The 22,728-nt window shown below is 39.7% G+C and overlaps 1 protein-coding gene across 5 annotated transcripts in view; it reads left to right on the top strand.

The window, feature by feature from the left end:
• The first annotated feature begins 12,721 nt into the window (after positions 1-12,721).
• Positions 12,722-22,728, top strand: part of LOC129853767 (netrin receptor UNC5D-like) — a 235,243-nt gene continuing 225,236 nt past the window's right edge. For 2 of the 5 annotated variants that reach the window (XM_055920147.1, XM_055920146.1), the window contains exon 1: positions 12,722-13,125. In XM_055920147.1, coding sequence (XP_055776122.1) covers positions 13,044-13,125 — 82 coding nt within the window. In that variant the 5' untranslated portion in view covers positions 12,722-13,043. The remainder of the gene's footprint in view (positions 13,126-22,728) is intronic. The other 3 variants (XM_055920149.1, XM_055920148.1, XM_055920150.1) reach the window with 2 other exon arrangements.

Here is a 22,728-nt window from a genome sequence, read left to right as displayed (position 1 = left end):
GTGCCATGCATAGGACGTAAAGCCAAAAACTCCTCTGTCACGCTTAGAAAATTGACAACTGGGCAATGTCAGAAATGTCGGTGCTCTCATCCACAGCCAAGGAATATGCAATGAAATCTTTTCCCTTTTTCACAAGCTGCTCTTTTAGATTGATGGACAACTGGTCTACTCTCTCGGCAATGGTGTTTCTGCTCAGACTCACATTTAAAAAGAGTTGCCTTTTTTCTGGGCAAACTTCGTCACAAACTTTAATCATGCAGTTTTTGATGAAATCCCCCTCCGTAAATGGCCGGGCTGATTTAGCGATCTCTTCTGCCAAAATAAAACTGGCCTTGACAGCAGCCTGGCCTTGTGATTTGGCTTTTTTGAACAGAGCCTGTCGAGATTTGAGGCCTCGTTTTAATTCCTCTGCCTTTTGTAGCCTTTGTTCCATGTCCATATTCTTGTTTTTGTCCGCGTGTTTCGTTTCATAATGTCGTCTCAGATTATACTCTTTCAGTACCGCCACACTTTCTCCACACAGAAGACACACAGGTTTTCCAGCTACCTCCGTGAACATATACTCCGACTCCCACCTTGTTTGAAACCCCCGGTTCTCAGTGTCCACCTTCCGTTTTGCCATTTTTGATGGGTATCTGAAAGTTAATTTTACTGTGATGCTGACGACTGCTGTGCCAATAAATATTGAAATGAAGCAGCCTACTGCTCGGTGCGTCACCGTTGCATTGTGGGAAATGTAGTATTGGTGCGTGTAAAAGATCTGCGGGCTGCCGGCTTGCTGCGGTCTGCGGGCCGGTTCTAATAATAAATCAAGATCATCCCAGGGGCCGTAAAAAACCTTCTTGCGGGCCGGATGTGGCCCGCGGGCCTTGACTCTGACATATGTGGGTTAAAGTTATGTACAGCAACCACAGATGTAAGATAGTAAATAATGGTTACTTCTCAGAAAGTATTGAGCGTTTAAGAGGAGTAAAACAAGGCTGTCCGTTGTCTCCATATCTATTTTTTATGAACATTGAAATGCTAGCCATTAAAATTAGAACCAACAAGAACATCAAGGGGTTAGAAATCCATGGGATAAAAACAAAAGTGTCAAAGTATGCCGATGACTCAAGTTTTCTTAAATCCGCAATCTGGATCCCTGCACAGTCTCATTGAAGATCTTGATCACTTTTCTAGCCTCTCTGGACTAAAACCTAAGTATGACAAGTGTACCATATTACGTATTGGATCATTAAAAGACACAGTGTTTACACTATCTTGTAGTTTACCGATAAAATGGCCGGATGGTGAAGTAGACACACTTGGTATTCACATCTCAAGAAATATAAATGAACTTACCACAATCAAATTCAATAGAAAGTTTGGAAAAATAAATACGATTCTGCAACCATGGAGAGGTTGGTCCTATCACAGTTTACTTACTTACTAATGGCACTGCCTACTCCAGACGACTCGTTTTTAAATCATATTAGCAAAAAATACATTTCATTTTATTTGGAATGCTAAGCCAGACAAAATGAAACGTGCCTATTTATATAATGAATATGAGTTTGTGGGGGGAGGGCTAAAATTATTAAATATTAAAGCTTTAAACCTCTCACTAAAAGCTTCACTCATACATAAGTTATACTTAAACCCCAAATGGTTCTCCAGTAGATTATTAAGAAAGACTCATCCTTTGTTTAAAAATGACCTTTTTGCCTTTATACAGCTTACAACTTCTCCTTTCTGACTAATTGAAAATGAAATTTCGTTTTAAAGTATTGCTATTTCTTAAACAAGCCATACAAAGCTGTTTACATTTTCAGTTTTATCCTCTATAAAAGATATAACAAATATTACAACAAATGTTATGGTTAAACTCATATTTTTTTAAATTATATTTATAAATTATATTATGAATAGAAACGGAGGAGTTGTGTCACATATGCATCTATCAAAAATATATGGGAATGTCTGCTCAATCCAAACTTATAACCAACTGATTGCAGCATTACCACACAAATGGAGGAGGCAAGTGGAAAAGCGAGAATGTAGGGAACATGCTTGCCTGCCATATATTAAAGATACAAATTGGCTGAAAGGAATTGTCATAAATAGACAAATATACCAGTTTCATTTGAGGACAGAAATGTTGACAGCTGCACCATACAGGTTGCAAAATAAACGGGAAGAGATTTCCATTGTACCGATTCCATAGCACATGGTTTATGAACTGGAACAAAAAACAACACTTGACTCAACATTTCAAGTTTTTCAATTTAAATGATGATATAAAATTCTTGCCATCAACAGAATGCTATATATATATATATATATATATATACACACTGCTCAAAAAAATAAAGGGAACACTTAAACAACACAATGTAACTCCAAGTCAATCACACTTCTGTGAAATCAAACTGTCCACTTAGGAAGCAACACTGATTGACAATAAATTTCACATGCTGTTGTGCCAATGAAATAGACAAAAGGTGGAAATTATAGGCAATTAGCAAGACACCCCCCAAAACAGGAGTGATTCTGCAGGTGGTGACCACAGACCACTTCTCAGTTCCTATGGTTCCTGGCTGATGTTTTGGTCACTTTTGAATGCTGGCGGTGCTCTCACTCTAGTGGTAGCATGAGACGGAGTCTACAACCCACACAAGTGGCTCAGGTAGTGCAGTTCATCCAGGATGGCACATCAATGCGAACTGTGGCAAAAAGGTTTGCTGTGTCTGTCAGCATAGTGTCCAGAGCATGCAGGCGCTACCAGGAGACAGGCCAGTACATCAGGAGACGTGGAGGAGGCCGTAGGAGGGCAACAACCCAGCAGCAGGACCGCTACCTCCGCCTTTGTGCAAGGAGGTGCACTGCCAGCGCCCTGCAAAATGACCTCCAGCAGGCCACAAATGTGCATTATTATATTCAAGACTATGTTTATTTGCTCTGGAGTCCGAGGTGAGTTTACACAGAAGTATGTGTAACAGTATTAACTTTACGTTGTCCCCTCGCCCCGACACGGGCGCGAACCAGGGACCTTCTGCACACATCAACAACAGTCAACCACGAAGCAGCGTTACCCATCGCTCCACAAAAGCCGCGGCCCTTGCAGAGCAAGGGGCAACACTACTTAAGTCTCAGAGCAAGTGACGTAACGGATTGAAATGCTACTAGTGCGTACCCGCTAACTAGCTAGCCATTTCACATCCGTTACACTCACCCCCCTTTCAACTTCCTCCTTTTATGCTACTAGCGCGTACCCGCTAACTAGCTAGCCATTTCACATCCGTTACATATGCAGGAACAGTTATGGCAATGTGTGACATATACACAGTTGAAAGAAAATGTACTACTAACGCTTATAATAAATAGTACAGTTCTAAAGGGAATACTTGCATGTGGTGCAGTGAGGTGTTTGGAGTCACTTTGATATAAGGGGAGATTGTTGTTATGGAACCTTTCCTCTTGAGTAATCAACTTTTTTTATCCAAGCGGAATTGTCTGTGAGAGAAAGACAAAGGCTATTACACCTTCATGGGCAATTGTTGTGTACTGTCTGTATTCTACTATAGCAGCATGGTGTTGAATTTGAGACATCTCAAACACATTAGCTAGCTAGCTACAACACACAGGTATAGTTACTCCAAGATGAATTACTTTAATCTCCACCATCATCAAAATATTTCTCTAGTTTTGCTCCTAATGAGAGGCACTGAGGCTAGCTATGCTAGTTAGCTAGCTAGCTATAACGTTAGACTATAGTACATGTTAGGTAAAGCAAACATAGCGAGCTAGCTAGCTAGCTAAATTTGGCTAGCTTGGCTTGTAGTGGTACTGGCAAGCCCTGTTATGGCCGAATCGATCACAAAATTGTGCTATACTGAACAACACTGCCTCATGTAAAAATAAAGCTTATATTGATAGCTATCTACAGACAGCAAAACAACTTATTAGTTTGTCATTTATCCTCGTCCCGCTGGTCAAGGCTACTGCCGCTACTTGCTGGTCTCAGAATAATTTCTCTCACTGTCTCAACTCCTCTTCAGTGTATTCCGGCTCAAAGAAATAGGTTTGTATTTTCCTATGTAAAAGAACGTCAAAAACTGTTTAATCGTCCAGCTCTTCTTGGAAAGAGGAATCATCAGAAGAAGCCATTGTAGCTAATTATTTAGCAATCTCGGATAGACATGGTAACCTAGCTCCTGTAAACCTGTAAACTAGTACTGCCCCCATTTTGAAAAGCCTGCCTTCGAGAGTGGGAACAAGGAAGTATAGCTCCCGTCAAGCTTTAGTCTTTACAAAACCAGAGAAAATAAGTAAACGTAGATATTCTGCAATGTCCTGGCAGATAGTAAGTCCAATGGCTCTATTGAACAGACAACCATATCTACTCGCTGCCAGCGTGATCATGCAATCGGCGAAATACAAAGACCACAATAATTGCTACAAAACAAGACTCCATTAATGTTTTGATCAGAGAGCATGCTCAATCAACCAATGACATCATTGAACTCTCACGAGGTGAAAAAAAAATACAGCTATAGTGCATATGTCTGAAACACCCTGTTAAATGAAATCTGCATTTGAAATGGCACCCTTTTCCCCATGTAATGCACTACTTTTGACCAGGGCCCATATGGAAGGGTGCCATTTGTGATGACGCCATGTGAGTCACATCTCAGAGTCTCTAAACCTGCTAATCACGCTTTACAATACAACAGAAATATGTCAAATATGTACATTCACCATGTGCTTGGCTCTTGCCATCTTCACACGTCACATCAATATGGCTATCTGGTTGTCGTCCACGGGATATGCTTGTGAGAATCCCTCCCTTTCTGCTGCTTGGCTGATTAGAAATAAATCTGATGACTCTAAGATATAATGCAGATGTAAAACAAAATGGATTTGGATTTTCTCCACCCAACAAAATGTTTTGTTTGTTGTGGACTTTTTCATGTAGAGGATTGAGACAAAAACATAACAGATAGCCAACTATCTCATCATTCAGACTTGTGGAAGCGGCGCTATTAAAGCAGCTGAATAACTGTCATTACTAATCCTGTTCAAGCCTGTCAGCTCACCCCATTTCATCCCTCAAAAGCAGACCCGGGAATAAAAGGTAGTGTCATGTCTTTGATAGGCATGCAGGGAACTAATAGCAAAGTGCTTGAGATAGTTGTATCTAACACCAAAACACGTTACAGATTTTTGCTTTCAACTGACATCTATCTTGTTATCAAGTGCACTATCAAAAAGGCTGCTATTCTTATTGAGTGAGATGATCTTTGATATACTGTGCATGCCAATAAGGGACTCCATGTATGGCGCCAAGATTTCCTCAAAATATGACAAGCTCATTTGAATACATTTCCCAATTAAAATACATTTGCATTGATGTGGAATATGTAGTCTAATATTTTGATGTGGTGAGGCCCGTGATATAGAAAGCTGTAAGACAGTAGTATTGTCTAGAGAGGATGAGCTGCTTTCTATCTCTTCTGTATAGAGTTGTACAATTATTAATTTATTTTGAAGCTTTTGGCCCTGGGGCAAGATACTTGAGCAGCCATGGATGAGGGAAGACATAAATGGGGTATATTTAACTACAAGAACATTCTAATCATACTTAATACTGAATGTGTAAACCTGGCGTGTTGCTTCCACCATTGCAGATGCATGGTTTGAAAAAGATGTAAACCTGTATGAATAACAGGTCTTTCAAACATGTGGGAGTGGCAGCCAAGAGAAGGGTAAAGGCTTTGTAGCTTGCTCGGCACAGGCCCAGGCAGGCACAAAGGAAGGGCTTTAAGAGTAGCTGTCCATGGTACTGGCTAGTGGTGCTGAAAGGATCTGTTCACAATCACACTGTCATGAAAAGAAACAGGGACACGTTTATCAATTGTGGACTATGGTATTGTGTCACCTTAATACTTAACACTTTTAAATTAGTAATCATTATTTTTATGAAAGGAGTAGAGAGATATTCATACTTTAACCCCCTAAGGCCGATGTCCGCGGATCGATGTTTGTGTTGATTGGTTGGGGCCAGAACACATCTGTATTATCCTGTTATACAGTTGAAGTCGGAAGTTTACATACACACGAAAGTTTACATACACTCCAACAATTGTTTACAGACAGATTATTTCACTTATAATTCACTGTATCACAATTCCAGTGGGTCAGAAGTTTATATACAATAAGTTGACTGTGCCTTTAAACAGCTTGGAAAATTCCAGAAAATTATGTCATGGCTTTAGAAGCTTCTGATAGGCTAATTGACCTCATTAGAGTCAATTGGAGGTGTACCTGTGGATGTATTTCAAGGCCAACCTTCAAACTCAGTGCCTCTTTGCTTGACATCATGGGAAAATCAAAATAAATCAGCCAAGACCTCAGAAAAAGAAATTGTAGACCTCCACAAGTCTGGTTCATCCTTGGGAGCAATTTCCAAACACCTGAAGGTACCACGTTTATCTGTACAAACAATAGTACGCAAGTATAAACACCATGGGACCACACAGCCGTCATTCCGCTCAGGATGGAGACGCGTTCTGTCTCCTAGAGATGAACGTACTTTGGTGCGAAAAGTGCAAATCAATCCCAGAACAACAGCAAACGACCTTGTGAAGATGCTGGAGGAAACAGGTACAATAGTATCTATATCCACAGTAAAACTAATCCTATATCGACATAACCTGAAAGGCCGCTCAGCAAGGAAGAAGCCACTGCTCCAAAACCGCCATAAAAAAGCCAGACTACGGTTTGCAACTGCACATGGGGACAAAGATCGTACTTTTTGAAGAAATGTCCTCTGGTCGGATGAAACAAAAATAGAACTGTTGGCCATAATGACCATCGTTATGTTTGAAGAAGAACACTATTCCAACCGTGAAGCACGGGGGCGGCAGCATCATGTTGTGGGGGTGCTTTGCTGCAGGAGGGACTGGTGCACTTCACAAAATAGATGGCATCATGAGGATGGAAAATTATGTGCATATATTGAAGCAACATCTCAAGACATCAGTCAGGAATTTAAAGCTTGGTCGCAAATGGGTCTTCCAAATTGACAATGACCCATGCATACTTCCAAAATTGTGACAAAATGGCTTAAGGACAACAAAGTCAAGGTATTGGAGTGGCCGTCACAAAGCCCTGACCTCAATCCTATAGAGAATTTGTGGGCAGAACTGAAAAGGCATGTGCGAGCAGGGAGGCCTACAAACCTGACTCAGTTACACCACCTCTGTCAGGAGGAATCGTCCGAAATTCACCCAACTTATTGTGGGAAGCTTGTGGAAGGCTCCCCGGTATGTTTAATCCAAGTTAAACCATTTAAAGGCAATGCTAACAAATACTAATTGAGCGTATGTAAGCTTCTGACCCACTGTGAATGTGATGAAAGAAATAAAAGCTGAAATAAATCATTCTCTCTATTATTCCGAAATTTCACATTCTTAAAATAAAGTGGTGATCCTAACTGGCCTAAGACGGGGAATTTTTACTAGGATTAAACGTCAGGAATTGTGAAAAACTGAGTTTAAATGTATTTGGCTAAGGTGTATGTAAACTTCCGACTTCAACTGTAAATAATGTCAACTTGAGGTGATGAGGTTGTCACTTCACATACATAAACACACCTTTTTATGACCCTGTTGTGAATAATCAAATAACCTGACAAATACACACATTTGAGTGGATGAGATCTCTCTCCAAGCAAGGCTGTTTCTATCTAATGAATGCCAAGAATGTCGTTTTAGTCAAAACTCGAGTCAGGATCATGATAAATGACGTTCTCACTTGTTAATCTACCAGTAAAGTGTCATTTTGTAAAAAAGACTAATATGTTGATCCATAAACCATACTTTGAGGATGAGCACCTGTAGTTCAAAGGCCACAAAGTGGAATACGTGACAAGGCTGAACGAGTGTTTTGGTATATTCATCCTGCGTAATGTTAGGTTAACACGAAAATAATCAATGTCGCCAACACACGTCACTGCCCGCTTGACAACGTAGGATGTGCTGCTTGCTATCCATTGGCTCTAACATGGATTGTTTATGTACTTGAGTGTCATCTTAAGTGCTCTGTTCACAAGTCTCACATTTGTGTCACCCTTTAAAGTCACATGAGTTGCCTTCCAAATGAGGTTCTTCAAAGGGTTCTCCTTTGGACACAACCGAAGAACCCTTTAATTATTAAGGTTCTAGATAGCACCTTTTTTTCTGAGTGTAATATAAAGGACTTCATAAAGTAAAGGTGTTGAATGCATTTAGTGCTCATGGCAACTTCACAGACAATGTAGGCTGAAGAATGTGGGAGGATGTAGCTCAAATTATTGCTTGATATAAAAGCTGTAATTGCTTGCTTTTAGATGGCACCTTGTAGAAGATAAAGCAAACGAACAAAACAAAAATTATTTTTTGATATCGCCTTTTTTACATCATTTTATTTCTCATACAGTCAATGTGCAATATCTTTCTAAAAGCTAACTAAAAATATTATTTAATTGAATATTTCCCCCTTGGTAAAGCACTGTGAAGTTGTTCCTTGTGAAATACCCATCACTGTAAGCAGTGCCTGATGACCACTGAACATGACCAGTGAATATCAGTGAAGCTTTGCTTTATAGCCATTTCCCTGCCATTTCCCACAGCATTTACATAATGTACGCTAGCTAGCGCTCTTTGAGAATTGATGCACTCACTGCAGTCACATCTCTATACATGTGAGTGCCGCCTCATCTGTTACTGCCTCCCCTGTGGGTACCTATAGTAATCTTCCAATAGACAAAGCCTTCAGGCAGCCCAGCTATCACACACTCACTGCTGGTTTGTTTATGGATTTCCGGCATGTTCCCTTGATCCCCGCAGGATGCTACACATTACGAGCCACTCAATAGTTTTGACTTGAAAGTCACAGTTTGTGAGTCCCAAATGGCACCCTATTCCCTATATGGTGCACTACATTCGACCAGAGCAGTGTAGAACTACTATATAGGGAATAGGGTACCATTTTGGACATAGAAAGTTACAGTGACATTTTTGCTAGAGTTTTCTGGCTGCCTTGACTTGCACTCAGTTCATAGCGTGCAAAAATAAATAAATATAAAGCTGCTCAATCAATTCATAACGGCATCAAAGATGTGAACATTGAATACCCTCCAGGAAAAAAGAATGTTTGATAAGAAACCAGCCGTCATGTCTGGCTCAATAAATTATGTCATACTGCACCGCTCTGAATGAAGAAGCAGCAAGTGACAATAATACGTTTGAGTTCCCTCAGTGTTGGAAAGGCATAGCCATATCGTTCAAGCTTTCACTGCACCCCAGTAACTTCCAATATACAGTGCATTCGGAAAGTATTCAGACCCCTCGACTTTTCCACATTTTGTCACATTACAGCCTTATTCAAAAAAAAATTATCATCAATCTACACACAATACCCCATAATGACAAAGCAAAAACAGTAAAAATAGAATGTAAAAAAGTTTGAAAATGTATTACAAATTAAAAACGGAATATGACATTTACATAAGTATACAGACCCTTTACTCAGTACTTTGTTGAAGCACCTTTGGCAGCAATTACAGCTTGGCACACCTGTATTTGGGGAGTTCCTCCCATTATTTTCTTCAGATCCTCTCAAGCTCTGTCAGTTTGGATGGGGAGCGTCGCTGCTATTTTTAGGTCTTTCTAGAGATGTTCGATCGGGTTCAAGTCCGGGCTCTGGTTGGGCAACTCAAGGACATTCAGACACTTGTCCTGTAGTCACTCCTGTGTTATCTTGGCTGTGTGCTTAGGGCCATTGTCCTGTAGGAAGGTGAATATTCGCCCCAGTCTGAGGTCCTGAGTGCTCTGGAGCAGGTTTTCATCAAGGATCTCGCTGTACTCTGCTCTGTTCATCTTTCCCACGAACCATCGGGTTCTTGGTCACCTCCCTGACCAAGGCCCTTCTCCCCAGATTGCTCAGTTTAGCAAAGCAGCCAGCTCTAGGAAGAGTATTGGTGGTTCCAAACTTCTTTCATTTAAGAATGATGGAGGCCACTGTGTTCTTGGGGACCTTCAATGCTGCAGAAATGTTTTGGTACCCTTCCCCAGCTCTGTGCCTCGACACAATCCTGTCTCGGAGCTCTACAGACAATTCCTTAAACCATGGCTTGGTTATTGCTCTGACATGCAATGTAAACTGTGGGACCTTATATAGACAGGTGTGTTCCTTTCCAAATCATGTCCAATCATTTGAAATTACCACAGGTGGGCTCCAATCAAGTTGTAGAAACATCAAGGATGATCAATGGAAACAGGATGCACCTGAGGTCAATTTTGAGTCTCATAGCAAAGGGTCTGAATACGTATATAAATAAGGTATTTCTGTTTTTATTTGTAATACATTTTCAAAAATGTAAAAAAAATAAATGTTTTTATCATTATGGGGTATTGTGTGTAGATTGATGAGGGAAAAAATGCATTTTTATCAATTTTAGAATAAGGCTGTAAAGTAACAAAAAGTGGAAAAAGTCAAGGGGTCTGAATACTTTCCGAATGCACTGTACATGTCTTTCAACTAATGGGTTGGTGACATGTAGTATAATGTACATTTACAAATGGAAGCATGTGAATAATTCTTCAGACAACAGCCTGTTGCTGCAATTCAAATGCAGGCCATAGAAAAAAAGCTGAAAATCACTTCAAAGAGTTGTCCCTGCCTTTGCTCTGCCTTTGCATTGTTCTGTAAAGCAATCATCATTTTCTTGTTGTTATTGGTGTGTCTTATTATACACGAGGCTAAAATAAAGTATGTTATGATCTCACACAGAATAAAGTGTTCTAGTGAAAATGATTCCCTATCCTCTTCATATAGTGTGACTTGCAAAAAAGCATTTCCTGTGATGTCGTCTGATGATGCGCCTCTCTGTGAGTCACTTTCACCAGACATGCAGAGGTAAGAGTGTGATGGAGTAGAGTCTGTCAAGCTGGATATGGTAACAGTGGACACCTTGAATTAGTATTTGAGTAATTCCTGGGTCTTTTCTCTCCTTGAACAGTCATTTGGGCTATCCAATATCCAATATGAAGTAAGCATTTCACTGTTAGTCTACACCTGGTGTTTAGGAAGCATGTGACAAATAATTTTGTTGATTTGAAGACAGAAAACTGTAGTGATATAAAGAAGGCAGGCTGATGTATTTTGGAAGTACTGCTATATATGCCATAATGTAATAGGTAACCTGACACAGACAGTCCAGTGGGAATTGTCCCTGCCAAAGTTAATGGGGTGCTGTGATGAAACTGATGAAAATCAAATCAGGGAGATTCCGTACTGAAAATAATATAGTCATTTTTCAGGTAATGTGCATAATATTGTGGTCTATGCTATATTCAAGAATCCAACCTTGAGTGTAATTTGAATCTTTATCTTTTCTTAATCTAATAGGAGTATAATGACCAAAGATCACATTGGGGATTTCATATAGGTCTGACATGTAGGCAAGGTGCTGCAGTTTGCAATACTGTACCACTGCAGTTATATTCTGTTTATTTGGCTCCCACAAATACCCCAACTTCCCCCAAAAGAGAATATAATAAATTCTTCTTCCTTCATCATTTACAGTGATGTGGTGGGAAGACAAATGGACTCGACCCTGATTTTCACAGACCACCAGCCAGCCCTATGTTCAATAGAGTACCACAGCATGAGTCATAATATCCCATAAAACCTAGTGGTGAAACAAGGAAATTGTTCCAATAGTTTTTCTAACATTCATTTTAGAAACACTTAAAATAAGGGCTGTGTTTCATGTAGGCTTACTCTGGCTTGATGTGAAAATCTCTCCAGGACAAAGTGACTTTTATCAATATATTTGCCTGTATTTGCTAATGTGGCTATCATAAACAACTACAAATCCCATGATGATCTGGACGAGACTGCCAAATTGAGGCAAAGGTAAGAATATATTGATTAACTATCTAATGTTAGCTAAATGTAGTAATGAATAAATTGGCCAAATTTCTCTAAATGCACAATTCTGATAACAGTCTTGTGCAAGTTTTAAATGGACACAATACCTGTTAACAAAGGAGTCAACTAGAGATGATGTGCAGGAGCTTGCAGGAATTTGTAGTCTTGCATGATGTCTACTTTGATGCTAATTAGCGTTTTCGAATCAGAGAGTAAATAGAGCCGAATATATTGTCGCTAGTCTACAGTGAAGGGTCGTTCGCGAACGAACGGCTCTTTTTGATCGGGTCTTTTTGGTGAACGTCGGGAACCGAATAGCATCTGTGAAAGAGAAGATAATTTGGCTCCCTGATTTGCATACTGCTACTAATGTTTTTTTTTAAATCCCAAAACAACGTTTTTCTGCAGATAAGTGACAAAGTAATTATATAACGATGGTGAATCTTCCCTGTGGAAACAATACATTGGGGAGAGAGCTTCAATCTGGTCCATTTTATTTTTTTGCGGGGCATCTAATAATTTCGCCAGGTAAAAATGAATTTGAACGAGCATTCCACTATCTGACCTACAGTAATGTTCTTTATATTGGAGTTTTCCAATTTATTTATGATTCTAAATAGATGTTTATCCATTTTGAACGAAGAGCCGTGTTTGGGAGCCAAATGAGCCGTGTCTTCTACGCGAACAGAGCCAAATGAGCCGGCTCACCTAAAAAACTCGAAATGCCCAACGTTCAATTACGTATAAACTCCCAGCTCTCGGGGCGTCGCCGCTGGTCTGCTCTTTTCCCCTCCCACCGCGATGTGCCATTGGCTAACACCGGTTTGTCATAATACACGAGGTGCGAGGTGTTAGAAAAGTCCGCTACTTCTGTTTACACTGTAAAAAGTGAGTAGAAGATGCAGTTCTCCGGTGTGTCAGTGCAAGATTCGTTCCAACCGGTGAGAGTGACTGTCCCGTGATCCATGATAATTACGTAGGAAGCTGTTACTGGCAGCACCTTGTGAAGGCTTGCAAGAAGAGGGTGAAAACGGGAGAATTTCTCCCGGTTCAGCGTATCCACTTGAAAGTGAAGCAGCAGCTACAGTATGGTTGCGCTGACGAAGGGACGCTACCTCTCATTGGGCTTCGTGTTTCTTGTTTATTGCACAACTTGCACGAAATCTAAAGGTAAGAAATATCCAAATAATTTGGGTATTTGTCCATCACTGTGCGATTGATGTGTGTATTTACTTACATTGGGTCCAGTAACTTGACAGATGCCGTTTCTCAGTTGCGCACTTACCATCACTTTCACGTTGCTTGTGTTTTGCCTACTGTCTCTGAAGGACTACTTGAGTATGTTGGACACTGTTTGATAAAAATGTTTGCACCATTTGATCATCAGCACGACTTCTCTTCTGTCATCACTTCACTAGAAGGACATAGCCCACGGTTCTGTCCACGTTGCACTGCGTGGTCATGTCGGCATGTGCTGCTTCTTAATACAGTAGGCTACTTCGTTCCCTCCTTACTAACGCCTTCTGTCTTATATTGAGCTGATTGAATAGCCTTAGTTTTACACCAATATGTGTGATGTGAGATTCAACAGGCGCAATAACGGTGCCATAATAATCATCATCATCTACAGTACTATCCATTTAGCGAGCGAAAATGATTTGACACACAATGGCTAAGGAGCATATGAAAAATTAAGTTCAAAGGCAAATGTAGAAAGCTAGATCAAATTATGAAGATGTTCAAGAAAGGAAAGGGATAGACCATCAAGCAGTCACACATTAATTTTGAATGACCCTATTTCTGTTTACTTACTTATTGAGTCATAGTATATGCCTTTCAATTTGTTGCAAGAATGTTACCTTAAAGCAACTTCAACCGTGGCATTAACACATCTACTGACAGAACACACTTTACAATAGACATTATTCTAACGATGAATGACCATGACATTTTCACAATGCAGTGAAAATGTCTGATTTACCCAGGGTTATAACCCTATCGTGTGTGCGTGTGTAATCATTAGTCCAAAGAAGGTAGGTCCCTCCCCGTTTAAGAAACGTTTTGCTACAGAATTGGCTTAATGAATTTGCCCCTAAGCTGCATCCCAAATGACACCCTAGTGCACTACTTCTGAACAGAGCCCTAAGGGAATATGGTGCCATTTGAGATTTAGCCCTACTGTATCCATAGTACTTCAAGGGTATGACAGATAATGCTCCCTCACAGCTGCGGTGTGCTACTGCTGATCTGTTCAGATGTGCTACAGGTGTTGTGCACTGACTGCAGTGCTGCATTGGCTTGCCAGCTATCGCTTACTGAAAATATTAAATGTCTAAACTGTTATTTTATTTGCATTCCTGGTGGGAATGCTATTTACAGTAAAACTTGGATGTGGATGAGATGCATTTAGTTTCAAACCAGAGGAAAAACTGACTACGTCCCCAATTGTATTCTCTTTATAGTGCACTAAGATGGCACCCTATTCCCTTTACAATGCACTACTTTTGACCAGGGCCCATAAAGGGTATAGGGTGACTTTTGTGACCATGTCTATGTATTCTCTTGGTAGAGGCCTACTGTAGTAGCCTAATAGCTCTGAAGAGAGACCTCCCTTCATGTCCCTTCCTTGCGTGTGACACATTACTCTGAGGTCAAAACAGGTGTTGCATGCACCTTTCCTGACATGGTTGATTCTATTAACTAAAAGGCACCAACACGGTAGCCTTTCAAGTACTGGGACCTTGCCCCCGGTGCCTGCTACCACTCAATAGATTTAAGCTCTAAAAGGGATACTTCAGGATTTTGTCAATCAAAGCCCTTTATCTTCTTCGAAGCCAATGCTGACATGCTAGCTGTTAGACTTCCAGCCATAGACTTCCAGCCATTGCCCTATAGCTAGTTAGCAAATGCGCTAACGTCAGTTAGCAACTTCCTTCAAACTGCATGCAGATATAAAAAAGGTATCCACAAGTTCATCTGACTCTGGGGAAGAAGATAACGAGCTTAATTGCCAAAAAAATCTGAAGTATCCCTTTAAGCATCAATTGAGATGTGGAAATCCCTATTCGCCCCGAATGACAATCATGCAAGGGGTCATGAACGGAGGTACTTCCTGTGCAACACTACTTTACTTTAAGCAAGCACAGTGCACGAGGCCCTGGGAAACTTCTTAAATTATTTTTCAATTGTATCCATCCAGTCTGTGATTGACAGTTCCAATGTTGCCTCATCACATGCAAGGATAAGGGATGAAGTAGCCTACAGGCCAATATGATTTCCTACCATATACTGTAGCCATATTATCCTATAAACCATGCTAATTGCATGTGGATTACAGCATGTTATGTTTGCGATTCAGTTAAAAATATGATTTTTCTATTGATCAGTTATCTTCTTATGGCTGCATCCCGCTAACGGGATCGATATGACAACAGCCAGTGAAAGTGCAGGGCGCCAAATTCAAACAACAGAAATCTCATAAATAAAATTCCTCAAACATACATGTGTCTTATATAATTTTAAAGGTAATCTTGTTGTTAATCCCACCAAAGTGTCTGATTTCAGATATGATTTTCAGCGAAAGCACTACAAACGATTATGTTAGGTCACCACCAAACCACAATAAGCACAGCCATTTTTCCAGCGAAATATAGCAGTCACAAAAAGCAGAAAGAGATAAAATTAATCACTAACCTTTGATGATCTTCATCAGATGACACTCATAGGACTTCATGTTACACAATACATGCATGTTTTGTTTGATAAAGTTCATATTTATTTAAAAAAATCAGAGTTTACATTGGCGCGTTACATTCACTAGTTCCAAAAACATCAAGTGATTTTGCATAGCCACATCGTTTCAACAGAAATACTCATCATAAATGTAGATGATAATACAAGTTATACACATGTAATTATAGATATACCTCTCCTTAATGCAACCGCTGTGTCAGATTTCAAAAAACAATTATGGAAAAAGCAAACCGTGCAATAATCTGAGACGGCGCTCAGAACAATAGCCAAATTAGTCGCCATGTTGGAGTCAACAGAACCCAGAAAATACATGATAAATGTTTCCTTACCTTTGATGAACTTCATCAGAATGCAGTCCTATGAATCCCAGGTCCACAATAAATGCTTGATTTGTTCGATAATGTCTGTTATTTATGTCCAATTAGCTACTTTGGTTAGCGCGTTTGGTAAACAATTCCAAAGTCACAAAGCGCGTCCACTATAACGTGACGAAATGTCCAAAAGTTCCATAACAGTCAGTAGAAACATGTCAAACGATGTACTGAATCAATCTTTAGAATGTTGTTAACATACATCTTGAATAATGTTCCAACCGGAGAATTACATTGACTTCAGTTGAGCGATGGAACGGAGCTGCCTCCCACGTGAACGCGCGTGGTCAAAGCATGGTCAGCTCGTGGCAGTGATGACTAATTCCTGTCATCTTCGGCCCCCCTTCACATTAAAGTCATCAGGCAAAGTTCTATTGACTGTTGACATCTAGTGGAAGCCGTAGGAAGTGAAAACTCATCAATATCTCGCTGTAATTTCAATGAGAGCTTGGTTGAAAATCTGCCACCTCAGAAAAAATCCAAACAGGAAGTGGAACTTCTCAGGTTTTTGCCTGCCATATGAGTTATGTTATACTCACAGACATAATTCAAACAGTTTTAGAACCTTCAGAGTGTTTTCTATCCAATACTAATAATAATATGCAAATATTAGCAACTACGACTGAGGAGCAGGCCGTTTACTCTGGGCACCTCTCTGCACCTTTCATCCAAGCTACTCAATACTGCCCCTGCAGCCATAAGAAGTTATCATGCCTGATCAGTATGGAACATGGTATTTAGATATGAAAAACTCAACCACTGTGTGTTGATTGGGTGAAGATTGTGAAAACGATGTGTTCAATAGATAATCATGGTCATGAATATGATGATGCATTTCTGATGAGCTAAATATCTGGTTGATGTTGCTATTCATAATGAGGATTTGATGAGGATCGATTAGTAACTGTCAGAGAATGATGCAGATTTGACATCATAACGAGCGTATGATGGCTGGAGATGCCGACCATAAATAAATGTTATCAATGGAAGATTTCATTCTCAGTGGTGTATTATTAATTGTGTCCCAAATGACACCCTTTTCCCTACATAGTGCATTACTTTTGACCAGAGCCCTATGACACAGGTCAAAAGTAGTGCACTATAGGGAATAGGGTGCCATTTAGGACATGACGTTAGGGCTTTACTTTCAGCTGGTATCAAGCCAGCGCAATTGTGAAACGCACGCTCGTTTGCGATTTTGATCTGTTAAACCTGGCACTGTTCTATTTTCAAACCCTAGTGCCAGGATTGGTAATTTACTTGTTTTAAATGAGAACACTTGCGCTAAGGTGGGAGGGGTGGCAATATCTGAGGTGTTCTTAAAAACGTGCGCCAAAGTGCCAATTTCAGTATGCGGAAGCACATCCTGTCCAGCCGTGATGCACATGGAACAAGATAGTTATGCTTTTTGTGCCCATAAACCTCGTATTTAGAAACATAAAAAATTCTGCCCACCCCCAATTGTTTTCCGTTTCGTTTGATCAATTACGAAGCCCTTATAGTATGCTTCCCTTACCCTATGAGAAGGAAAGCTGGTTTAACAGCAATGCGTCTGATGTCATTCTTATCCTGGGCAAGCATTAGCCAAGGAGCCTATCCATACAAGGTTTCTAAACGGTCTACTCGTGAGCCTTTTGCAGACATGCTTTGCATTATTCACAATTCACATAGGCCTACCTGCAGTGCATACTCCATTCAGCTTGTATCATCCCCTTTTCCAAAGAGCGCCTCTTGTCTGTTACCAAAGACGCGCTCCTCCAAACATAGGCAATTCAAAATAGGTCTGGGTAATATGGCCAAAGTACCATATCACAATATTTTCCAAATTTTTGACATTTAAGACGGTATTTTGTGTTTTTTAATAATTAAAACTTCTGTATATGCCTTGAGTAGTCCATGACCCTAGGGTGGCAACACATTCATTATGTGATCTGATTGGCCACTTTAAGGAATGGAACATTAGTCACTTTAATAATGTTTAAATATCTTGCATTACTCATCTCTCATGTATATACTGTATTCTATACTATTCTACGGTATCTTAGTCACTTAATAATGTTTACAGATCTGGCATTACTCATCTCATATGTATATACAATTGTAATACTATTCTACGGTATCTATTTCATTTAATAATGTTTACATATCTTACATTACTCATCTCATATGTATATACTGTTTTCTTTACTATTTTACTGTAGCTCAGTCCGTTCCGCTCTGACATCGCTCGTCCATAGGTATATAGTCTTCATTTATTCCTACTTAGATTTGTGTATATTGGGTATATGTTGTGTAATTTGTTAGATATTACATGTAATATATTACTTCACTGTTGGAGCTAGACGCACAAGCATTTCACTACACCTGCAATAACATCTGCTAATCATGTGTATGTGACCAATAAAATTAGATATGATTTGTTTTATGCTGTTCAATCCAATGTCCACCAAAAATAATGTTCAGCATTTTCGCAAATTTCTGCATTTCCTGCACTTTTTAAGATAATTTCCACACTGTGCCACATAGGGCTGCATGATATGGGAAAAACGTATAGGCCTAGTTTATTGGTTTAGTGCTGGAATCATGGAAATATAATAATTATTGTATTTCAATAGTTGGAATATATTGTTTGACATGTCAAATTCATAAATCATGGATGAATTATTGTGCTGGTCTGAGTTTCCTAGGGGACCCTATACAATGTTACATTCCCCTTAATCTTGTAGCTAGCTAATATATTCATGCTTCACCTATTCCCTTTGATTTAGAAGATACTCTTGCACAAACAACATGCTGATCTTGGTCTACACCAGCTCTGATATCAGACCAAATTAGCTAGCTAGGTTTGCTCTGACTGATTTAAATTTAGCTTGCTAACTAGCGATTAGCATTAGCGGATTACTCAATATATTTTCAGCCACAACTTGCTAAGAAAAGACAAACTAAACAAATAGTATAATTATAGGATGCTTTGAAAGCAGTGTCGTTATCACTAACATCTTGTTGCGTCTGACCATTCAGACTGAGTGAACGGCAAGGGAAGTCACAGAGTTTCTAAACCCAGAGGTGTTGTGCTTTTTTTTTTCTTAGTTCATATTCTCTAAATCTAAAGGCACAACCTAGATTCGAGCCAATGTCTTAAGAAGTTGAACATGTTATTACTCCAGTCTCGTGAAAGTGACAAACTGACTTGTTACATTTTAATCAAAATAACTTAATGTCGAAGGAGTTCCTTTTGATGGCCTGCATATGTGCAGTTCGGCGTGAAACGACCGTTAGATCTTAGTTAGCCAATGTCGCCATGACATCGCCTACAAGCGTGATCAGTGATTTCTATTGGTATAAGCAGTTTCTGACTATCTTTATACTGTTCTATCTTTGGTGAAGTGATCGTGACTCCGTGGTCGAGCAGCACCAACAACTGCTCTTGAGTGACGGGGCATGGCTTGTTGTTGGAAGCGGCAGGCAGGCAATGATGTTTATTTTTGTATATATTTTTTTATTTGTCCTTTATTTAACTAGGCTAGTCAGTTAAGATCAAATTCTTATTTACAATGATGGCCTACCCAGGCCAAACATGGACAACGCTGGGTCAATTGTGCGCCACCCTATGGCACTCCCAATCACATCCGGATGTGATACAGCCTGGATTCAAACCTGGGACTGTAGTGACACCTCTTGCACTGCGGTGCAGTGGATTAGACCGCTGCATGGCGTATATATATATATATATATAAACCATTGCATGCAGGAGAGAGACGACTTGCAAGTAGTAAACTAGAAAAAACGACATTAAATGTGCAGGAGTTGAATATCACATTTAACAAACCAAACATTGAAATACTGTTATAGAAGGTAAAGTACAGTGGTAGAAAAAGTACCCAATTGTCATACTTGAGTAAAAATAATAGAAATAGAAAATGACTCAAGTGAAAGTCACCCATTAAAAATAGTACTTGAGTAAAAGTCTAAAAACATTTAATATTTTAAATATACTTAAGTATCAAAAGTAGAAGCATGAATCGTTTCACATTCCTTATATTAAGCAAACCAGACGGCACAAAAAAAACTAAAATGTATGCATAGCCAGGTGCACACTCCAATACTTAGACAATAATTTACAAACTAAGCATGTGTATATTGAGTGTGCCAGATCAGAGGCAGTAGTCATGACCAGGGATAGTCTCTTGATAAGTGCGTGAATTGAACCTGTCCTGCATGCATTCAAAAATATAAATAGTAAAGTACAGATACCCCAAAAACTACTTAAGTAGTACTTGAAAGTATTTTTTCTTAAGTACTTTACACCACTGGTAAAGTAAAAACTCAAACCGGTCCGTGTATCAGTATATAGTAAAATACAGTATACTGCCCAGCCCTAATTCTAAATGTTCAGTCCCATAATGCCATTTCAACAGTAGGCCTAGGCTATATCTTTCTTATTGAGATCACGCCTCACACATACAATACAATTTACGGGAGCCTTGCTACTATTTTTTTATTTGAGCTGAAGTGCTATACTCTTTGAAGCTAATTACAGCAATTTAGATTGTCAACTCCAAACCATATTTTTTTAGTGTTGCTTTCACTCTTTACAGTAGCCTATGCTATTTAATAAACTGTAGTATCAATCCACAATGGACTAGGAATGGACAGCGGAATTGGAGTTGATGGCAACGGAAAGGCATTATTAAGACATGGAAGCCCTTGATTGGCCAGTGAGTGGCCAAGCCCTTGTTACACCTGCAACTTATTTTATTTAATCAAAGCCCAGCTCCTGCGCACCACTGCCAGCTATTGCGGTCATAATACCGGCTGTTAAAATAGCAAAAGTATTTCTGACACACCCCATGACCTATAGCGCTACCGCCAGCACTTAAATATGCCATTGCGTTAGGTTTGTTTAAGATGCACTATGCAGAAATCGCTCTGCCATTTCCTGGTTGCTAAAATTCTAATAGTTTGCCTAATTTCAGTTTATGAAACTTAAAAATGGGAAGCATAGAAGTAGCGCACATAGAACATATCTACCGCTTCTTAGACTTCTTTCAATGAGAATGACTGATCTTTAACACACTTTTCTATGTGAAAAAGTTACATATTGCAGCTTTAAAATGGAGCTCTTAGTCTCTACCCAAATGAAGGACGGGAAATGCACCTAAGCAATGAGTCCTGGTTACATTTTTATTGACTTAGTTTGCGACAAAGCACAGTATTGTGTTTCCAATTAATTGATGGAATATACATGTCCTTTGTATAAATTCTTAATTCACCTCATGCATTTCTAATCCATTTTTAATGTCACCTGAAACATTATTTATTTGTGTATCCCTTAGAAGTGAGTACTATTTAGCTGTTATTATACAGTTAGTGCAATGAAGACTGGATAAGGAAGCTGTCTAATTCATCACAATCTTTGCATTATTCAGTCCATCCCTTTGCTCCCCGGGTCAGTAGTCAGTGCAGCATCAACTGGCCCTGCAGCGACATGTAAATGCATGTGTTTTATCTTTTATCTGAGCCCTCATCCAGTGGTACTGTTCTCTGAAACGCACAGATAGCTGTCAGCTCTACAGCCAGTTCACCCACTGGATGCCCAGTCAGGCAGACTACAGTACATTCATGATCCAACCTGGCCTGTGTCCCAAATGGCACTCTATTCCCTTTATAGTGGACTACTTTTGACCAGAGCCCTATGTAGTAGGGCACTATAAAGGGATATGATGCAATTTGGGATGCACGCCTTAAAACCATCAACCCACCCCCTTCTTTTTCTATCCCTCCTAGAGACATTTGACATGGAGACTCATCAAATAGCTTCATACATCAGCTCATCCGTGAACCAGGCTGCTGATTGTGCTTTTCTCTGTTAGCTGTCCTTAATATGATTGACACAGTTGGAACAACAACTGACACACAATAAAAAAGAAGAAAAAGACACATTGGTCTGAAATTTCCATATATATGTTTGTTGTTGTTGCAGAATCTTTACATTTCTGTTCTGCAGGGTAGCAGGGCATTGATGAAATGAGACGAAGGTCAAATTTGTTGTTTCCACTCGGAGAGAGAGTAGGGGGCTGTGATATTTCCAACTGCCGTTCTGTTCTCGAATGAATCATCAGAATCTGTCTGCCTGGGGTGTCAAAGTGTGCAGTTCAGTGCCCAGATTTACATTTAAATGAAACCAAATGGCTATACATTCAGAAGTGATATACAGTAATGGTGGTGGTATTAAAAGCACAGCCCCCTTGCTCTGTTAGAACAGCTAGTAGCTACTGCTTGAGATTGCTGTCGTTTAGGCACTTTGCATGTATTTTATGACTCGTGTTTCAGGATTATTAAATACAATACATGCATCCATTTCAGTTGTTGATTTCTTTCTTTGAATGAGCATACAGTGCAGCTCATATAAGTGGGTGCACTACTCTCTTCTCTGTGCTTTTCTCTTTGTGACAATGTGCATCATTATCCAGCTCTAATATAGCTGTTTGGCTTGGAGAGAAAGTGTTTAAAGTGGATAACTAGCTTCAAATTACACCCCAGATGGTGTTACTGTGAGTGAGCTCTTTCTCTCACTCTCACCGACAACTTGGACAAATCAATATAGGCATTGCCTGAAAGGATGAAATAAAAGAGCAATGTTTTGAAT

Source organism: Salvelinus fontinalis, chromosome 4 (genome assembly GCF_029448725.1).
Source record: "Salvelinus fontinalis isolate EN_2023a chromosome 4, ASM2944872v1, whole genome shotgun sequence".
NCBI classification, from domain to species: domain Eukaryota; kingdom Metazoa; phylum Chordata; class Actinopteri; order Salmoniformes; family Salmonidae; genus Salvelinus; species Salvelinus fontinalis.
Note: the sequence above shows the minus strand (reverse complement) of the source record. Positions and strands in the feature narration are given on the sequence as shown.